The sequence below is a fragment of the Poecilia reticulata genome, linkage group LG2, assembly GCF_000633615.1.
Source record: "Poecilia reticulata strain Guanapo linkage group LG2, Guppy_female_1.0+MT, whole genome shotgun sequence".
NCBI lineage: Eukaryota > Metazoa > Chordata > Actinopteri > Cyprinodontiformes > Poeciliidae > Poecilia > Poecilia reticulata.
The window spans coordinates 40,283,649-40,299,746 of NC_024332.1; the positions used below are offsets into that span (position 1 = coordinate 40,283,649).

General features: G+C 37.9%; 1 protein-coding gene across 1 annotated transcript; it reads left to right on the top strand.

Annotated features, from left to right (window-relative positions):
- Positions 1-11,228: 11,228 nt before the first annotated feature.
- Positions 11,229-16,077, top strand: LOC103460139 (protein Fer3). The gene is made up of 2 exons (XM_008402154.2): positions 11,229-12,043; positions 13,766-16,077. Exons 1-2 carry the CDS (start codon positions 11,458-11,460, stop codon positions 13,801-13,803), a joined length of 624 nt encoding a protein of 207 aa, XP_008400376.1. The 5' UTR covers positions 11,229-11,457; the 3' UTR covers positions 13,804-16,077.
- Positions 16,078-16,098: the final 21 nt, after the last annotated feature.

The following is a 16,098-nucleotide window of genomic DNA, read 5'->3' on the forward strand; positions in this document are numbered from 1 at the left end:
GTTGTGGAAGTGATTTTACTGATTAAGAAATGAATCAAGAAAGGTTTTTGCAAGTCTGAAAGCTGGCTGGATGGTGTGACAGAAACATCTGTGGCTTGGACTAGTGGAAAACAATAAACAATCTGAAAATGCTGCAAACTTCAGCTCTGCATGCTTCTTTAGGTCTTAGATTTGTAAAGAAAAAAAAAAGTCAGGGTAATCAAATCACTGGCACCACATATAGTGGCGCAATATGAACATGTTTTGTTGATTTTTTTTGTTGTTCTTTAATAAAGTTACTAACATTTTAAGTGAGTCAGAGGAGGACCTGCTGCTCTCAGCCTCCTGGCTGCGTTTAGTTTGTCACCTAATCCCGAGATCGACTCGAAACGTTCCGCGATCGACGTGTTGCACCGCTGCTCTAGTAAAGCACGAACAGTTCAGAAACAATATGAAATGGGATTAACTGATTAAGTCGTGTTTTAGATCGTTCTTGAAAAACTAATCAGTCACGGCTAATTAGTGAGCTCAGTCGCGGCTGCACAGTGAACCTACTAATTCTTTACAGCAGACAGCCGCTCCTCTCTTGCAGGTACTGCATACCCCCGCTAAATCTTTTAGGGGTACGCAGTACCCTGCCGTACCCCCTTACTTTCACCCCTGGTTATAGACCTTATTAAACAGATTTATGTTACTTGATACCACCTAAAAAGCTAAATTAAAGGTCTAATAATTTTTTTAAAACAAGCTCAACCAAAAGGTTGATTTGTCACTTCATGGTAAATGTAGCAAATTAAGCTAATGTAGTTGACATTTATTTTTTAGTATAAAATCAAATGTCATTTTCATCTATTGGTGTAAATATGAAACAACAAATGTTATTACAGTGTTATACACTAAGAATAATTATAACATTATCTTACAAAATAATTTTTGTGACTTTCTGAGTTGATATTAGCAAATGTGGTAAAATTTTAGAATAAATGTGGGGAAATCATAATTTTCACTACTACTAACTAATTTAAACTTTTCAACCACCACTAGATTTAAGCTAAATCCTTCTATGGTGCGAGACCACACAGTCTTCTTGCCCTTGTACCAAAAAATCCTCAAGAATCTGATGGTGATCTGACCGATGATGACCAAGAAGAAGATCCTGATCATTAGTCCACACAAGCAGATGATACTGGAAACTGCTCTTTTGAATCCCTGGATGAAGAGGAGGCTCCCTCAAAAAGCAGCTCTTCTACACAGCCACCTGGTAAAAAGAGCAGGAAAGGGAAACACACACTAAAAACTGTTCCCTTGGATCAGCCAAATGACAACGCCGACCCAAGTTACACCTCAGGCTCCAACAAAAGCACAAGAAGAATCTGGAAGCAGGAAGACATTGATGAGTTCCAGGTTCTTAATTCAAGATTTGAACCCCCTGAAACTGTGCCCTCACCTTTTCAGTATTTCAAAATGCTCTTCACTAATGAGATGATTGAACATATCACACATCACACCAATTTGTACTCTGCTCAAGAGTTGGGGGATCCAATCAAGACTAGCCCTGAAGAAAGAGAGCATTTCCTAGCAATCCTTCTTTTTATGGGTGTTTTCAATTTCCCGTCACTGGAGGACTACTGGCACCATGAATCACGCTTCGACCTGATCGCTGACACTGACTGAAGATGGGAAAATTAAAAATGCAATATTTCCTTGTTCGACACAATGTTTTCCTTGGTTGAAATTAAAACCAGTGTTTTGTGGGATTTTGACAGAAATAAACTGTATCCAATACCCCAGACATTTCTTGTTGTTTATTTCTTTATAAATTAGCATTTTATTTTAATTTGTCTACTGTACTTGGTATTTTTATTAGGTCATGCACCATTAAGCGACATCTCAACCGTTTGGTAGAGATCAATATTTCAAAAACCACAGGGTCTGTTGAAAAAAAAATATTGATTGTGTTTATGAATCACCCTAGGGTAAAAGAAATGCAAAGAAAAACATTTTCACAGGTGTTTTTCTTGGTGTGGTTGTCAAAGGGTTAAACTGTCACCGTGTCCTGACAGTAGAAAATAAAAATCAAGTATATTTGGCTCCTGCCTGGGGTCCTACTGCCATCTGCAGAAATACAGTCAGGAACAACCAATCAGAGCCAGGACGAATGTCAACAGTGTCAATCATGCCTGTGTACTTGCTGTTCACACTCTCCCCCTCCACAGCACGTACCGTCATACAGGTTCAACCTAAGTTCAAGCAGAGGAACAACCTAACGTTACAGAAAATCTGCCCATTTCTAGCATTGACTGCAGGCGTCTCTGTAGGGGAGGAGCCGTACAGGAATCTGTAATATGTGCACGTTCAAACTTTCAAGTTCTCAGAACTCTCTAATGCAGCTGTCACATAACATAAAATATTGTTTCAATAAGACTAAATTTAGATTTTTTTTTGACTATGTGATGTAATGCTTTAATGTCAAATGTTGTGTTTTCATTTGTTTCAACTTGCATACATCACCTAATTACCAGAACCAGAACTTTAGTCTGTGTATGATCAATCTACATGTGTTTCACTTAGTTAACTGACATTAAAAAACTCTATTATTTTTGATTACTGAATATAACTACATAATCAGAGGCCAATCCCTCCCTGAACTCCTACTGAAGATGTCAAAAATCAGCCTCTTGAGTTTTTTATAGTATATGACAGGATTTTTTCACCAGATGTTTAGTTTCTCTGACTTTTCGCTGAGCTTTTCATTCAGCACTAAAACAGAATTGAAGGCACTTTATTAACCACAGTGTGAATCTTACTTCTGTTGGGTCATAAATAAACTATGCAGTGTCCTCAGTATTGGTGTCGTCCACCCACCCACTCACTCTCACCCAAACTTAAAGCCTATTTTTATTTTTTGCATGCTTTAGTCTTGCTTTGATGGACTTTGTTTTCTTTTTTCAGACATGGTCCATATTTGTTTTAGTTGGCATTTGCTTCCCCCGAGAGATTTTTAATTGCAATACATATAAACTCCTGGGATTTTATGGGTCGTGACTAGTTAATCTTGTTAATATGTTTTCATTTTCTGTTTGATGTCCTTCTAGGAACAATTTTTTTTTTTATCCTGTTTGTTTTCTATTCTAATTTTTTTTTTTAATAGAAAAGCATTTATAAATAAATACATCTTTTTAAAGTAGTAAAATAATTCCTGGAGGTCTTCATTGGCTGAAGCAGTCTGTCTTCCTCTCTTTTAGCCCCTGGTGCTCATCCACTGTCCCATGTGGAATCAAGGCTTTAGCTGCAGATCAAAGTGGAAAGTGATTCTAACGCAACTTTCTCATTCACAAGAAGGTAATGATTGTAGGGAAATGCATCGACCAATGAGAAGATTCATTTTGCAGCTGGTTTTAGTGTCCTTTTATATAAATCTAAATAAACAAAACTAAGTGATTCCAACTGAGTTGACAGCAAACTGACATTACACATGTGCCTGTCAGTAAACTTAGCAAGTGCCATGTAACAGGAGAAAATGTAAACTAATAAAATCCCCCTAATGTAACACAAAGACACACCGCATAAATAAACAAATCTGTTTTTGTCTAGTTTTTAGTGTAAATATCTTGGTACACTTGAAATAAGACAAAATTAACTTGAAAGTAATTTTTCAACACGATATAGGAGCTACCAGATGTTACCTATTTACCATGAACCAAATATAATTCAGTACCATGTAGCATGGCTTTGAAAGAGGAAAATTTTATTTTTATGTAACAAGGTGATCAGTGATCAATATGGTTTGACTTTCTGAAGGTCTTTCAACATTTTTACTTTGACTTTACCTGCTTTTTAACTTATTTTCACTCCAGAAACTGAGCCTTTAATCACTGAAAAGAAGAGGGATAAGTTATCTGGAAGAACAGACAACATGGCCATAAACCATGCTTCCTTATTTCACTGCAGTGTTGTTACATGTCTTTACTGGTTTGAATTTCTAGTTGTTGAAGAAGTCTAATACCCCTCAGTCCACTTTTTCCATTACTGCTGAATTTAAGGACAATTTTCAGTTATTTTCAGATACAGGGCAAGAACAGGACAAAGTATGAGTGGAAAAAACAGGCAGATTCAAAGAATTTTTTTTTTTTTTTTTTTTAAGCCCGGGAAATGAATTTGTGAAATGAAGATTAAGAAATTGAGGTGGCTTCATTTTTTTTCACAGTACTGTAAATCTGTTCAATCATTGCCTATCTTTTTCAGCGCTTCGATTTGGACTGTTAATCAAACATTATGTTTTTCTTTTTTTTTCAACTTCCTATTAGTCATACTGGGAATACGTTCAACAGATCAGCTGACGTATACAGGAAGGTCGCTGCAAGCAAAGCTAAAGACAGCTGGTGTTTATGCTAGGAGCCCATCCACAGGCATATCTGTGCAGTGACCTAAGGCAGCCTTGTGCCTGTTAAGACCATCTCCTGACCATCAGGCCTGTGTTAGCGTCTCCATGGACTTGATAGTGCTCTGCTCCAAGGATGTGGACTGGCAGGGGGAGAATATTAACATCTGCTCTGAGCAGGAGCGTTCCTGGTACGTAGATTTAGAGAACAAAATCACCAAGCAAAGGTCAAAATGATCTGTTGGAGAGGAGCTGCTGATTACAGAACCTGGCAAATCATGCACAGCATCTGTTGGTATAAGACAACATGGCTCCTCAAATGTATGTTAAATTTACTAGTCACTGGGGTCCCATCCTGTCTATGAAACAAGCAATAAAACATCCTCTCCACCCACATCACATGAGCTCTGAGGAAACACTTATGCTGGTTTTAGTAATCTGATTTTATTTAATTTACAAAGTGAAATGTAAGAAATTTGGGATTTGTTGTTCAAAAGACCATTTCCATTACTGAGAATGAGTTACTGCCCAGGGTGAGTCATCCATGCGCAATTTCTTTCCAAAGTGACTCGTGCTTACGGAGCACGCAGTCTGTGGAGTCACACAGCAAGATGGAAAAATGAAACTTATTTTCGCTGTCATTTTCAACTGAAATAATAAAACAGTGGCAAGACATTTATTATCAGTTCATACTTGATGATATTTTTCCATTTATGCTATAAATCCGAGATGTATGAATGGCTCCACAAATGCATTTTCTGCCATTTTGTTCCTCTCGTGTGCTTTGTAATAACATAAATTAAAATACACATATAAACTTTGTTGAGCTTGTTTTCAAAAATTATAATTTAATATTGGTGTTTTATATTTTTGTAAGAAGAAAGACAAGCTGAATAAAAAAGCGTCCAGCACAAGTTCTATTTTACACATCAGTGACTCACTTTGTGCAGTGACTAATTTGAAAAAGACTCATGATGTCTGGCTAACATTGTCGCTGCATTATTAACAGTCCAAACGTCACTTTCTGCACCTCATTTTAAATCTATCAAACTTGTTTTTTTTTTTTAAAATCCAGCTCCAGTATATCACTACTTATTTAGAGTTTTATGCAGCTACTTTTCCAAATTCCTGCAAAAGCTTGCTGTGCTGCCATGTAGATGCTTGAACTGAAAAACAAACAAAAAAAACATTGACAAGGAAAAGATCCAGCTTCAAGTGTTATTGTTGCATCAGTTTTCCTCTAGAACAACGCTAAAGCTAAAACAACACTATTCCACTTATAAAAACTGTTCTATGGAAATTAAAGTTAAGATGATTTGTTATCTCTTTAAGTCACCACCAGATGGTGTTAAGTGGTCTACTAAAGGTTTTGCTCTATTAGGCATCTTCTCTTCAAATATTGAGTTCAGTGTTTTGACAAACATGGAACTAGATTGGCATAGCTGTTAACTCTAACAGTTTAGCATCTGTCACACATCATGCATTGCTTATACTGATGTACAAAATCTGACATTAAATTGTGAATAAAAGTAAAGCAAAAAAATAAGTAATACATATAAAGTCTTCAAAAAGATGTTAAATAAAAACACAGTGGGCAGGAATGTCCTTATCTGCAAAATAAAGACAGATCATTTCACAGCCGACGTAAAACACTATTAAAAGGCTGATCCTCTTGAGTTTTGTGTCTGGTTTTTGGGAACACATTGAATTTAATTTGAGGGTCAGAGAGTTTGAGTTTAAGTATGCGGCTTTAACAATCCAGTAATTTAAGAAGGAGCTTGAATTTGCAGGACCCTGAAAGTTAAAGTTTTGAATTGAATTCTTAGACAGGTGACCAGTGCAAATTCACTGAAACAGGACTGATACAAACTGTCTCAAAGACTTGTTAACTCAATTCTCTGTTGTTATACGTTGAAAGTGGGTTAGTAATCTAGATGAGGGAACGTTACTCTAATGTTTTGACACCAAACTTTTTACTTTGGAGATATTTCTGAAATTACTCAAAAATAACTTATTTACATTCAAGACTGGACAAAAGCAACACCTAGTTTCCTAAAATTAGGGTTGACAGGACTTTAAATGACTAAACATGTAAACCATCTTCTCTGATGTAAGGAAAAACTCTCACTCTTAGAGTTCAGTTTAGGAAAGTTATGATTTATCCAAGAGGGTGTACACAGTAAAAATAAGTGGGTCCAGGATAGGGCCTTGGGGTATCACACATATTAGTAGATTTCACTACAGTTTCAGGTTAAAAGGTTTGATTTGAACCGTCCCAGAGATTCCCACCAAATTATCATTCCTGTAAGTTAGATGGTGTGTCAAAGGATTATAAAATTAAATTTTTTGAAGACTAAATAAATAATTTTTACAAAAAGAGATTGATAAGCATCAAAAAAGTTTTGTTGTTCAAGAGACTAACTTGATTAGTCATGATTTTGCAATGCATGATCTTTTTAATGCATTAGAGGAGTAGGTCTGGTCAGTTTGTTTTATAAGGAATGATTTATTTATAATCTACTTCACCTGCCATTAAAATAAAATGTGACTGAGTCTTTGACACATTCTTTGGGTCTGTATTTTTGACTATGAATGTTTAAATGTGTTTTTCAGGATTGAAATGAGTTCCACTGTCCTCGAGTCGAAGAAATGTGCTGAAATCATTTCGCTCTTCGATATATCCATGACAGCTATCCGCTGCCAGATAGTTAAAAGTCGTGTTGTTATGCTCTGTAGGCGTTGCCACTAAATGCTGCTGATTACACATTGCCTTGATTTCACCCATTTTCAGTTTTGTGGTCTTTTCCTTAGATGCTTCTCAATTAATGTACCATTTGGGATTGTTGTGCAGTAAAAAGTAGTCTTACGATTAAATTTTCCTCACACGCATATGAGATGAAGTCATGTTATCTAAGTAACACCTGTTGTCATGCAGTGTAAACACACCCAGTCTTTTAAAAGGTTTTTTTTTTTTTTTCTTTATCAATTTGAGCGCTGAGATTCAGCTCGAGTCTCCTAAAAGTCCAAGGAGAGGGGTGGTTTTCCCAGAGGGGTGTTTGCTTAAGCCTCATTTTATAGCCATGATGCTTATTCCAGACACGATCTGAGGCTGAAACACAGAGAAGTGGCACAAAACTTGCAAACCACTTCCTCTCTTCAGAATTTAGATGACTTTTTACTGTTTTTACGAGATAACCATATTTTTTTTTCTATACTTAGATGCACCAAACATGGTTTGAATGTTGTTTTCCTCACAATAAACCATGCCGTGTTGGTTTAACCTACGAATGTCGCCCTAAGATCCAAAAACTCCTTTCATGCAAGTGAGGTTTGTATGCAATTGGTGGAGGTATTTCCTGCATTATTTTCATTTTGCTCCCTGGTATGCCCTTTGATGCCGGGGCACATACTGTTCATTGCATTAAAGCTGATTGCAGCTTACCTTTAAAGGTAAAAAGGCCTGGAGCAATCTGGATGGTGATCTGTGGTCAAGGCTAACTTCTGCTCTGAGCTATCACTTCAATGTGCCGTGACATTCTAATGGCTCGGTCCCAGGCTGGATCAAAGAGCTGTTTGTGGTCAGGGATGGAGATTACACTTGGCCGCTGTGCCATTCCCTCATAGCAGCCAGAACAGATCCCAGAGGTTTTCAAATCCCAGATGTTTATCGGCCCTGTACCCAAACAAACAAGACGCACATCACTGAACACAGTCATGCAAACGTAATCTTTCTTTGTGTTATGCATGGTTCAAATTGTGTCTGTTGCCTGCATTTGTGCTCCTAGACCTAAATCTGTCTCCAGAGATTAAACAAGGACAAGAACTAGAGGACAAGTTTAGCTTATGGCCTGGATGCTCAAACTGTGGTACAAGTATCAGTAGTACTACAGAGGAAACTTTGATATGAATTATTTGCAATTAGTGATGTCAGTTATTTAAAACTAAATAATCAGATGAATTACTCTGTAGTGATGTGATTAATCACAATTAATCTATTCTTTACTTTGTAAGCTTGAAATGTATTAAATAAAATATTTTATTTAAGGTTTAAAATAAATAACTTTGTGTCAAATGTTAATTTAGAAACGTTTACTACAGCTAAACTGGTTCTTTGGTGGAAGGGTAATTAATTGTTGCAATATGACATGTACGCTTTTGTACATAATAAGATGATTAGGATAACTCTCAGGAGTACTTTTTAAAGTGAAATTTGTTTGACTCTCCTCGCTCATCGTTTCAGTCTCGGTTGCGACTGCAGTAGACGCTGCTGTAAACTAGACAGGAGAGACACTTGTAAGTCAGAATGATTAATCTCCATTATGTAATAGTAACATGTTAAAACTTTTTAGATTAATCACGTATTAACCAGTTAACGTGTTAACGTTGACAGCCCTACTTACAATATAAAGATGAAGCAAAATAACTTTTATACAGAGTTAACAAGCCCAATCTCAACAAGGATGAGTGGTTAAAGCACATTGCCATTTGCTTTACATGAATCCAGCGCTCTAATGAAATGAAGTGGTTAATATTTCACAAACTCCCAGTAGAAATCAAAGCAGTTGAGAGTAAACCAGATTTGAGATGATTATAGTCAATGATCAGTGTTTTGTATTGTTAAAGTACTTTTAACTGTATTGTTAAAAGTGCAATACAGTACAATTACCTGTATGTAAAAAGTGTATATCTTGTTTTCATTAAAGGCATCCAAAGAATCATGTCCACAAACAGAAGTTGTAAGTTTGGGCTATTTTTCGCTGCACACTCAGAAACTAACAGCTACATGACAACATTTAGCTCATTGTCACGTCACAAGCTACAGTTTTAATGTGTCTTATTTGAAAAACTTTGCAGTTAGTGAGGTGGCGCTAAACGGTTTAAAGTTACCTTCAGTAAAACAAGAAAGTCAATATATAGGCAAGACGGTTAAATGGAAAAAACTGAGCAAATAAAAAGAATAAGAGTGGAAGACAGATGAGATGCGCAGAAGCTGCAGAGCGTTTTGGCTCTGGCTCTACAGTCCCTGTCAGAGTTCAGCAGCACAAATCATCTGTAGGAAGTGWCACAGTCTGTCACTGATTAGCAAATCATAATATTGCAAATAACATGAAAGAACAGGTGTGTGGGTCAACTCCGACTATGTCTGTTTGATTTGCAGATTCATTAACATCCTTGTTTTCCACACTGTAATTCCCAGGTGGGGAACAGCTTCAAACCACAGGCCTAATTGGGAGCATGTGTTTTTGCACAGCGTCCAAGGCATGCTGGACTTTTCCAGGCTCAGTTTAACTTCTGGAAAGGATCTCACAAATCCAGTATGGGATGTATTTCAATAAATCAATGTAAAACATTTAAAATTACCATAAGCACTGGACAAGTTTCTTTGCTGATGGCTCTAAGGACATTTATCCGCCCTCCCTTTTGTTTCAACCTTTAAGAGTCCCTTCACTCTTTTCAAACTGTCCAGACCACTTGAGTGCCTGTGTAAAGAATAAGGTGGGTCTGGATTTGACAGGCGCGTCTCTTGAGTCGGCAGCAGACCAAACTGTGGCCGTCAGCTGGGAGAGATCTGCTGCTGGCAGGCGGCACAGCGTCCTGGGACGGCCGTCCAGGAGACAACTGTCTTACTAATTAGAAAGCCAAGACACTGATTAGGTTCAATTATGGTACAATTTTGAAGTCTAATAAAGATAATAATTAGACTTAATTATAATCTAGTAAAGTTGCAGTTCTTATCCTCAATAGGCTACATTATCTGCATCATCATCAGATATACAGAGATTTTCACAGTTTGTTTCAAGTATTTGTGGATTTTAGCAATTTATAGGCAGTTTGCAGGCAGCCTGGTATTCACAATGCACTGCTGTGAATACCAGGGAAACACTGCAACATTCATGACCTAATTTTCCTTTTGGATTCTACTGAAGAGGTTCAGAGACGTCTGATCAAGTCACGGTAATGCTCAAAAAAGTCGGTGAAAACTGATGCGGCTTCTTTTAAGCTTCCAACTTGATTAACACTAACTAATCCTGCAAAACAACATAAAACCTGCAAAAAGGTCAAATAAATCATCCACTTGTTTTGTGTTGAGTACCAAACAGTCGTCTTTATCAATTTTTCCAAAAATAAATTTCAGACATGATTCACCTGTTTCATTGTGGATCATTTGGAGCAGATCATCTGCAGCCTCCCTCTGCATCAAAGCGCCTCATGCTGTCTGTGTTTACTGCAACAAGCCGAATCCCTTCAAATTAGCGTCCTGAAGAACTTTCTGAAATCAAAACCATGTGTTTGCAAACATTTATCTTTGCTGAATTAGACTCTATCCCTGCTCTGTCCCCCAACCAACCCCGTTTATGTGATGAAGCTGCAGCATAATTACAGCGTGCATCTCCTCGGTCGTTTGCCGCTTAGTTAGTCATATCATTTGCAAATTAGGGATGTATTAATGTGGCCTTTACCCAAAATATACTGGTTGAATTGAGTTAATTTTGTTTGAATATTCTGCAATTTGTAGGTCTTTTTGAAAGCTGTAATTTCAGAATGTAAAATCCATTGGAAGGGTACAGTGAAAGCATTAAATATGCCAAATTTACTTCAAAATCTTTTTGTTTGTGAAACTGAGAAAGGTCTTTCATGTTTTATGTGCTCCTGTCAGTGGTTGTTGTCAGCTGAGCTTCAATAGATGAAACAATCCCATTCAGGAGCTACTGGGTGCGCGTGGCCTGCTGCGCCACAACACTCAGATCTTCCACTGCTGCACATCCTGAATGTTTTTGTGTCAGGGACTACATGAGAGCACGCTTATAATTAGACATGTGTTTTCTGAGCTTTGAGTTATTCAGTTCATCTCTTTGTTTTTTTGTTGTTGAAGCGATGAACAATCGAAGACGAGGGGCGAGGAGTCCTGAAGAGCTTCTTTTCAGCCTTTAGAATTTGGCCACAGCGACCCACAGAGAACCGAGAAGGCGCTGAAGTATTTAATCGAGATGTTCCCAGGAAGCTGACACACACCAGAGATCCTCTCAGGTAGATTTCAGACTCTCTGTTGTCGCTTTGCCCTTAACCTCTTTACAGTGTCTTATTCGGGGTAAAACATGGAGGATATTGGACTCCTTTTAGACTTTGATCCGGACGGCTCCACTGACTTTGCATGTTGGGGACAAATGGACCAAAACTTCCACTTTCAGACCCAGCTGGATTCCTTCCTGATGGACTGCCAGGCAGCCAGYGGTCAGMTCTCCCCCTGGTCTTCTTTTGGCTGTCAGTCTGTGTTTTCAGACACACAGCTGACGTTCACCGACTTGGACGTACAGTCACCGGGACTTGGCGCTTGCGCTGAAGGCGACGGATGCTCTGCCGATGAACCTCTGGAGGCGGCCAAGCGCCGGACACAGAGCCTGGTKCTCCACCAGCCATACAAGGTCCAACGGCACGCCGCCAACATCCGGGAGAGGAAGAGGATGCTGAGCATCAACTCTGCCTTTGAGGAGCTGCGCTGCCATGTCCCGACGTTTCCCTATGAGAAGCGACTGTCTAAGATAGACACTCTGAGGCTGGCCATAGCCTACATCGCCCTGCTGAGGGAGATCCTCATGTCGGGCTCTGACCCCAAATCCTACGTTGATGAGTGCATGAAGAGCGGCTACAAGAATCAAAGCAATGCAATCTGGAACACAAGTGGTGAGAAAAGATAAGATAAGATAAGATAAGATAAGATAAGATAAGATGAGCAAATTGCTTCACTTTCAGAAACTGCAGCTTAAATATGTGATAACAATGATCTAACATTACTGAAGTAAACCTCTGATTAAATATATTTATCAAACATTTTGATTTGATATTCACATATGCAAAGGTCTTTTTGAAATTGAAGAAAAATTAAGCAAATGATTTTCATCAAGAACTAATTGTTGTGTTGTTGTTTTTCCATGGTTTTGAACAAAGGTTTTAATAAACGCACTGCTAGGGTTCTTCAAGTTGAATAATTACACAATGGCTGTAAATTTGTTTAAGTAAGTGCATTTACACTTGATGCAGTTAAATCTGTCWTTGGGAAAAAAACAACTAAAGATTTGGTTTTGACTTTTGGGGAAAGTCAAATCATGATGTCATCTAAAACTGTCATCTTGCAACAACTGGAATATCTGGAAACTATTCACAACACTTCATTTCCACATTTTGTTATGCTACAAACTTAATCCAAAAATAGATTGCAACARGTTTCCATCAAAATAACACACATAACGTCAGAGGTTTGAAAATTGTAGGTTTTCTTCCCTTTCTTCCTTTGCCATGACTCAAAATTGAGTGCAGATCTATTATGTATTTGCAGCTCATCCTTTAGATGTTTCTCCAGCCTGACTGGAGTCCAATTGTTCTAAATTCAGAAGAATTGACGTGATTTGGAAAGAAACACATCTTTATTGACTTCATTTCAGACTTCGGAGACCAGATTGCACAAATCTTAAGGACAGCATTGAACACTCTGGTCTTCATTATTTGGAAGAAACACAATGTTGGAATCAGATTCTCCCTTGATCTGGTTCCCTGAACAAATGGAGTAATTTCTAAAGAACTGTCTTGGTCAGAGATATGATCAAGAACCCAGTCATCACTTAGGTAGAAATCCAGTGTTCTCATGTGAAAGRAGACACAACTCAATGGTCAACCATTGACAATGCAGAAACCATCAGGCTTTTAGCTTAGTGTGCCATTCAAATTCTTCAGAATAGCACCGTAGAGAAACARTATCACCTGGGCTGATGAAATAAACCTGGTTCAATGAATTTAATGGTYAAATCTAAMCTTGCCTGTCTACCAACAGTAGCTGAGATTGAGAGGATATATAGAGAAGAATGGTAGAGAGGTGTGCCAAGAGTCCTAACTTGATTTCAGGCTGTAAAAATTATTTCTTTATATTAATTTGCAAAAATGTCAAAGAAACTTTTTTCACTTTCCCACTGCAGGGTATTGTGTTTAGAGAGGCAATTCATTCAATCCATTTTGGAGTAAGTCTGTAACAACAAACCATGGAAGAACGAAGCGCTGTGAATATTTTCTGAGCTCTTTAATTAGTCTGACAGGTTTTGGACGGATCGTGGTGAATCCCATGAGGCTAATGCAGCCTTGAGCAGCTTTCTCTGCGTTCAGTTTGCACTTTATTCCCAGGTGTGGTTCCCAGAGGCATTCGGCCTTAAATGAGCCTCGGTTTCCTTGTATTCATATTAGCTTCTTTGTCTTAATTAACTAATTCTTTGGGAATGGACTCTGAAAGCTCTCGTAGCTTTTCACGCGTAAGTGGTCCTCTTTTCATAAAGCCCATACTGAAGACTTGTTAAACAGTCATTAAAATGTATTAAAACTCATGCCTTTGCCCCGTTTTTGTCCCTTTGTGCCCCCCAGATCTGACAGCCCGTCTCTCCTGGATAAAGTGGGATTAGCTGGGAAACACGATGGTATCCTGAGTCTGTTGGCTGCAGCTATGTGTCATAGACGGACARACCTGCTGGCGTGGCGCAGCCTGCTGACAGACATCTGCAGACTTCTCACCAGGTCACACACCTCCGCCTTTATCAGCCTTCCTCGCCACTTTGTTCCAAGTAGCTTTTAATATTCTAATTCACTATTAATTGGTAATTGAGAGGCATTGTTTCAGAAATTGGGGTAACAAGGAGTCCTGGCACAGTGCAGCTTTCCCAAACGGATGCCATTTGTCACGGAGAGGCAAAGCTGGCATCAAACTCAAAGGACTCAAACTTCTGCACACGGACCTGAAGGGCTTTCTGGACTCGTTTTCATCAAGCTGCAGTCGATGTGTTGAAAACAGCCTTCATCTTGTAAATAAAAGATCGARGTAGACGGTCAGGTGCTGCTTCCAAACAGCAGAAACTGAATTACTCAAATAGCTGTGAATTGTGTTTTATTTAAGCTTTTCATTTATATTTTGAAATAAAGTAGATTATGAAATTGCCTTCCATGAAAAGATCTATACTACATATCATCACATTCTTAAAATAATCGCCTCGGTCATTTTTTTGCTAGAAGTGATTTAGGTCCAAAAGAAAAAGCACTTTTGGAAAAAAATGACTTATGCCATTATTTTAAGAAGGTGATTCAATATTAGGAACATTTTTAACCATGAAATGTGACTATTTTGTCTTGGAGATGTGTTTTCTGCTTTCGTTTTAAGACTTTAAGCTCTGAGGAGTTGGGCTAAAATGCTAAAGTTGGTTTAAACATCTTTCAAAACCATCAAACTATGTTTGCAATTTGTGCTGATTGGAAAAAAGTCAAGCGACAAAAATGCTGCCTCACTATTTTACATTGCATCTTCACTGTTTTTTTTTTATTTTTATTTTTTTGCTTTAATTAACATAAGCATATTATTTCAAAGAAAATAGATATTAAAAGAAACTCTGAGGACAGAGGAAGTTATCTTCAAATCTCACTGAAGGAAACTCATGCGGGATTATCACTCTGATTCGGTAAGGATTATAAATMATTATTTTTCCTRCACTTGAMGTTCACAGACATTATCAGAGATGGTTAGAATCTGCCAGATTTACTGACCTAACCCAAATCCAGAACAGATAACAGGAGACCAGAAAGACRATCAGCTATAAACACTGAACATCTCAAACATTCTTTTTAAAAATATTTCTTAATCCCTTGATCTGTTTCTTTTTATATTTTTTACTGCATTTCCCAAATTCTGAAGAACACCAAAAAAAACTTTTATTGTTGCAGAGTTTCCTAATCCTCACAGGGGGATCTCAACCCATCAGAATACCATTCGTATGAGATATGAATTAGTCATCTGAGCGGAAATTCTGGAGGCCAGAAGGATCCTTCCAGTCTGGGGCTTACATCAGGGTCTGTATTTTATTTATTTATTTTCTCTCTTTTCTTGCACCGAAGTGGTTTATTGATTTAACTTCCGACCGACCTGCTCTGACAAACGCCGAGAGGCTGTTCTCTCGGCTGGCAGGTGTGTTTATCGTGTCAGAGGAGCTTTGCGGTCTTTGGCGTTGCACTTGTAAATATAATCAGTGCGTTGCATCCTGTGAGGGAGTGGGCTAAATTTAAATCTAAAACAGTTCTGTGTAAAGGTCACGCAGCAGCCAGAGCAGAGATTAATTGATTTTGATCTTTTAGAAACTGCTTAGATAAAACTGTGCAGCTACAGTTAGTGGTATACCTAAAGATAACTTTAAAAAACACATTTTATTACAGTAGTAATAATGTTAGATTGAGCAGTGAGCAAATTTAAGAGAGTTACTATTTCCATGTAGTCAGTTTCTGACCTATGTAGATTATGAGAATGGTATTTACTCGTCTTTCCTATTGAAGTCGTCAGTCTTGGATCATATCTATATTAGAGGTATAGCGATACCTAAAACACACAAGATCATTCAGGGTATTGAGTTCAGAATATTAGTTTCAAGAAAACTTCATAAATCAAATGTATGCTTCAAAAATCCCCTTATTCTGCATTTTTATTGGTTTGGGTCGGYCATAGTGGTGCTTTCTTCTGTTTTCAGCAACAACTTCCTGTGCTTTGTCGTTCTTACTGGGAACCCAAAATGCTGCCAAACCGTTGATTTAAGACTTGTTGGGGCATCTTGTATTACAGTTGTAACCACTACTTAGTTTAATTAGCAATAAACTCAGCGGTAAAGTTACTTTTGTTCTAGGATCACACAGGAGGATGATAAGTAAATAAATTCAACAACTCT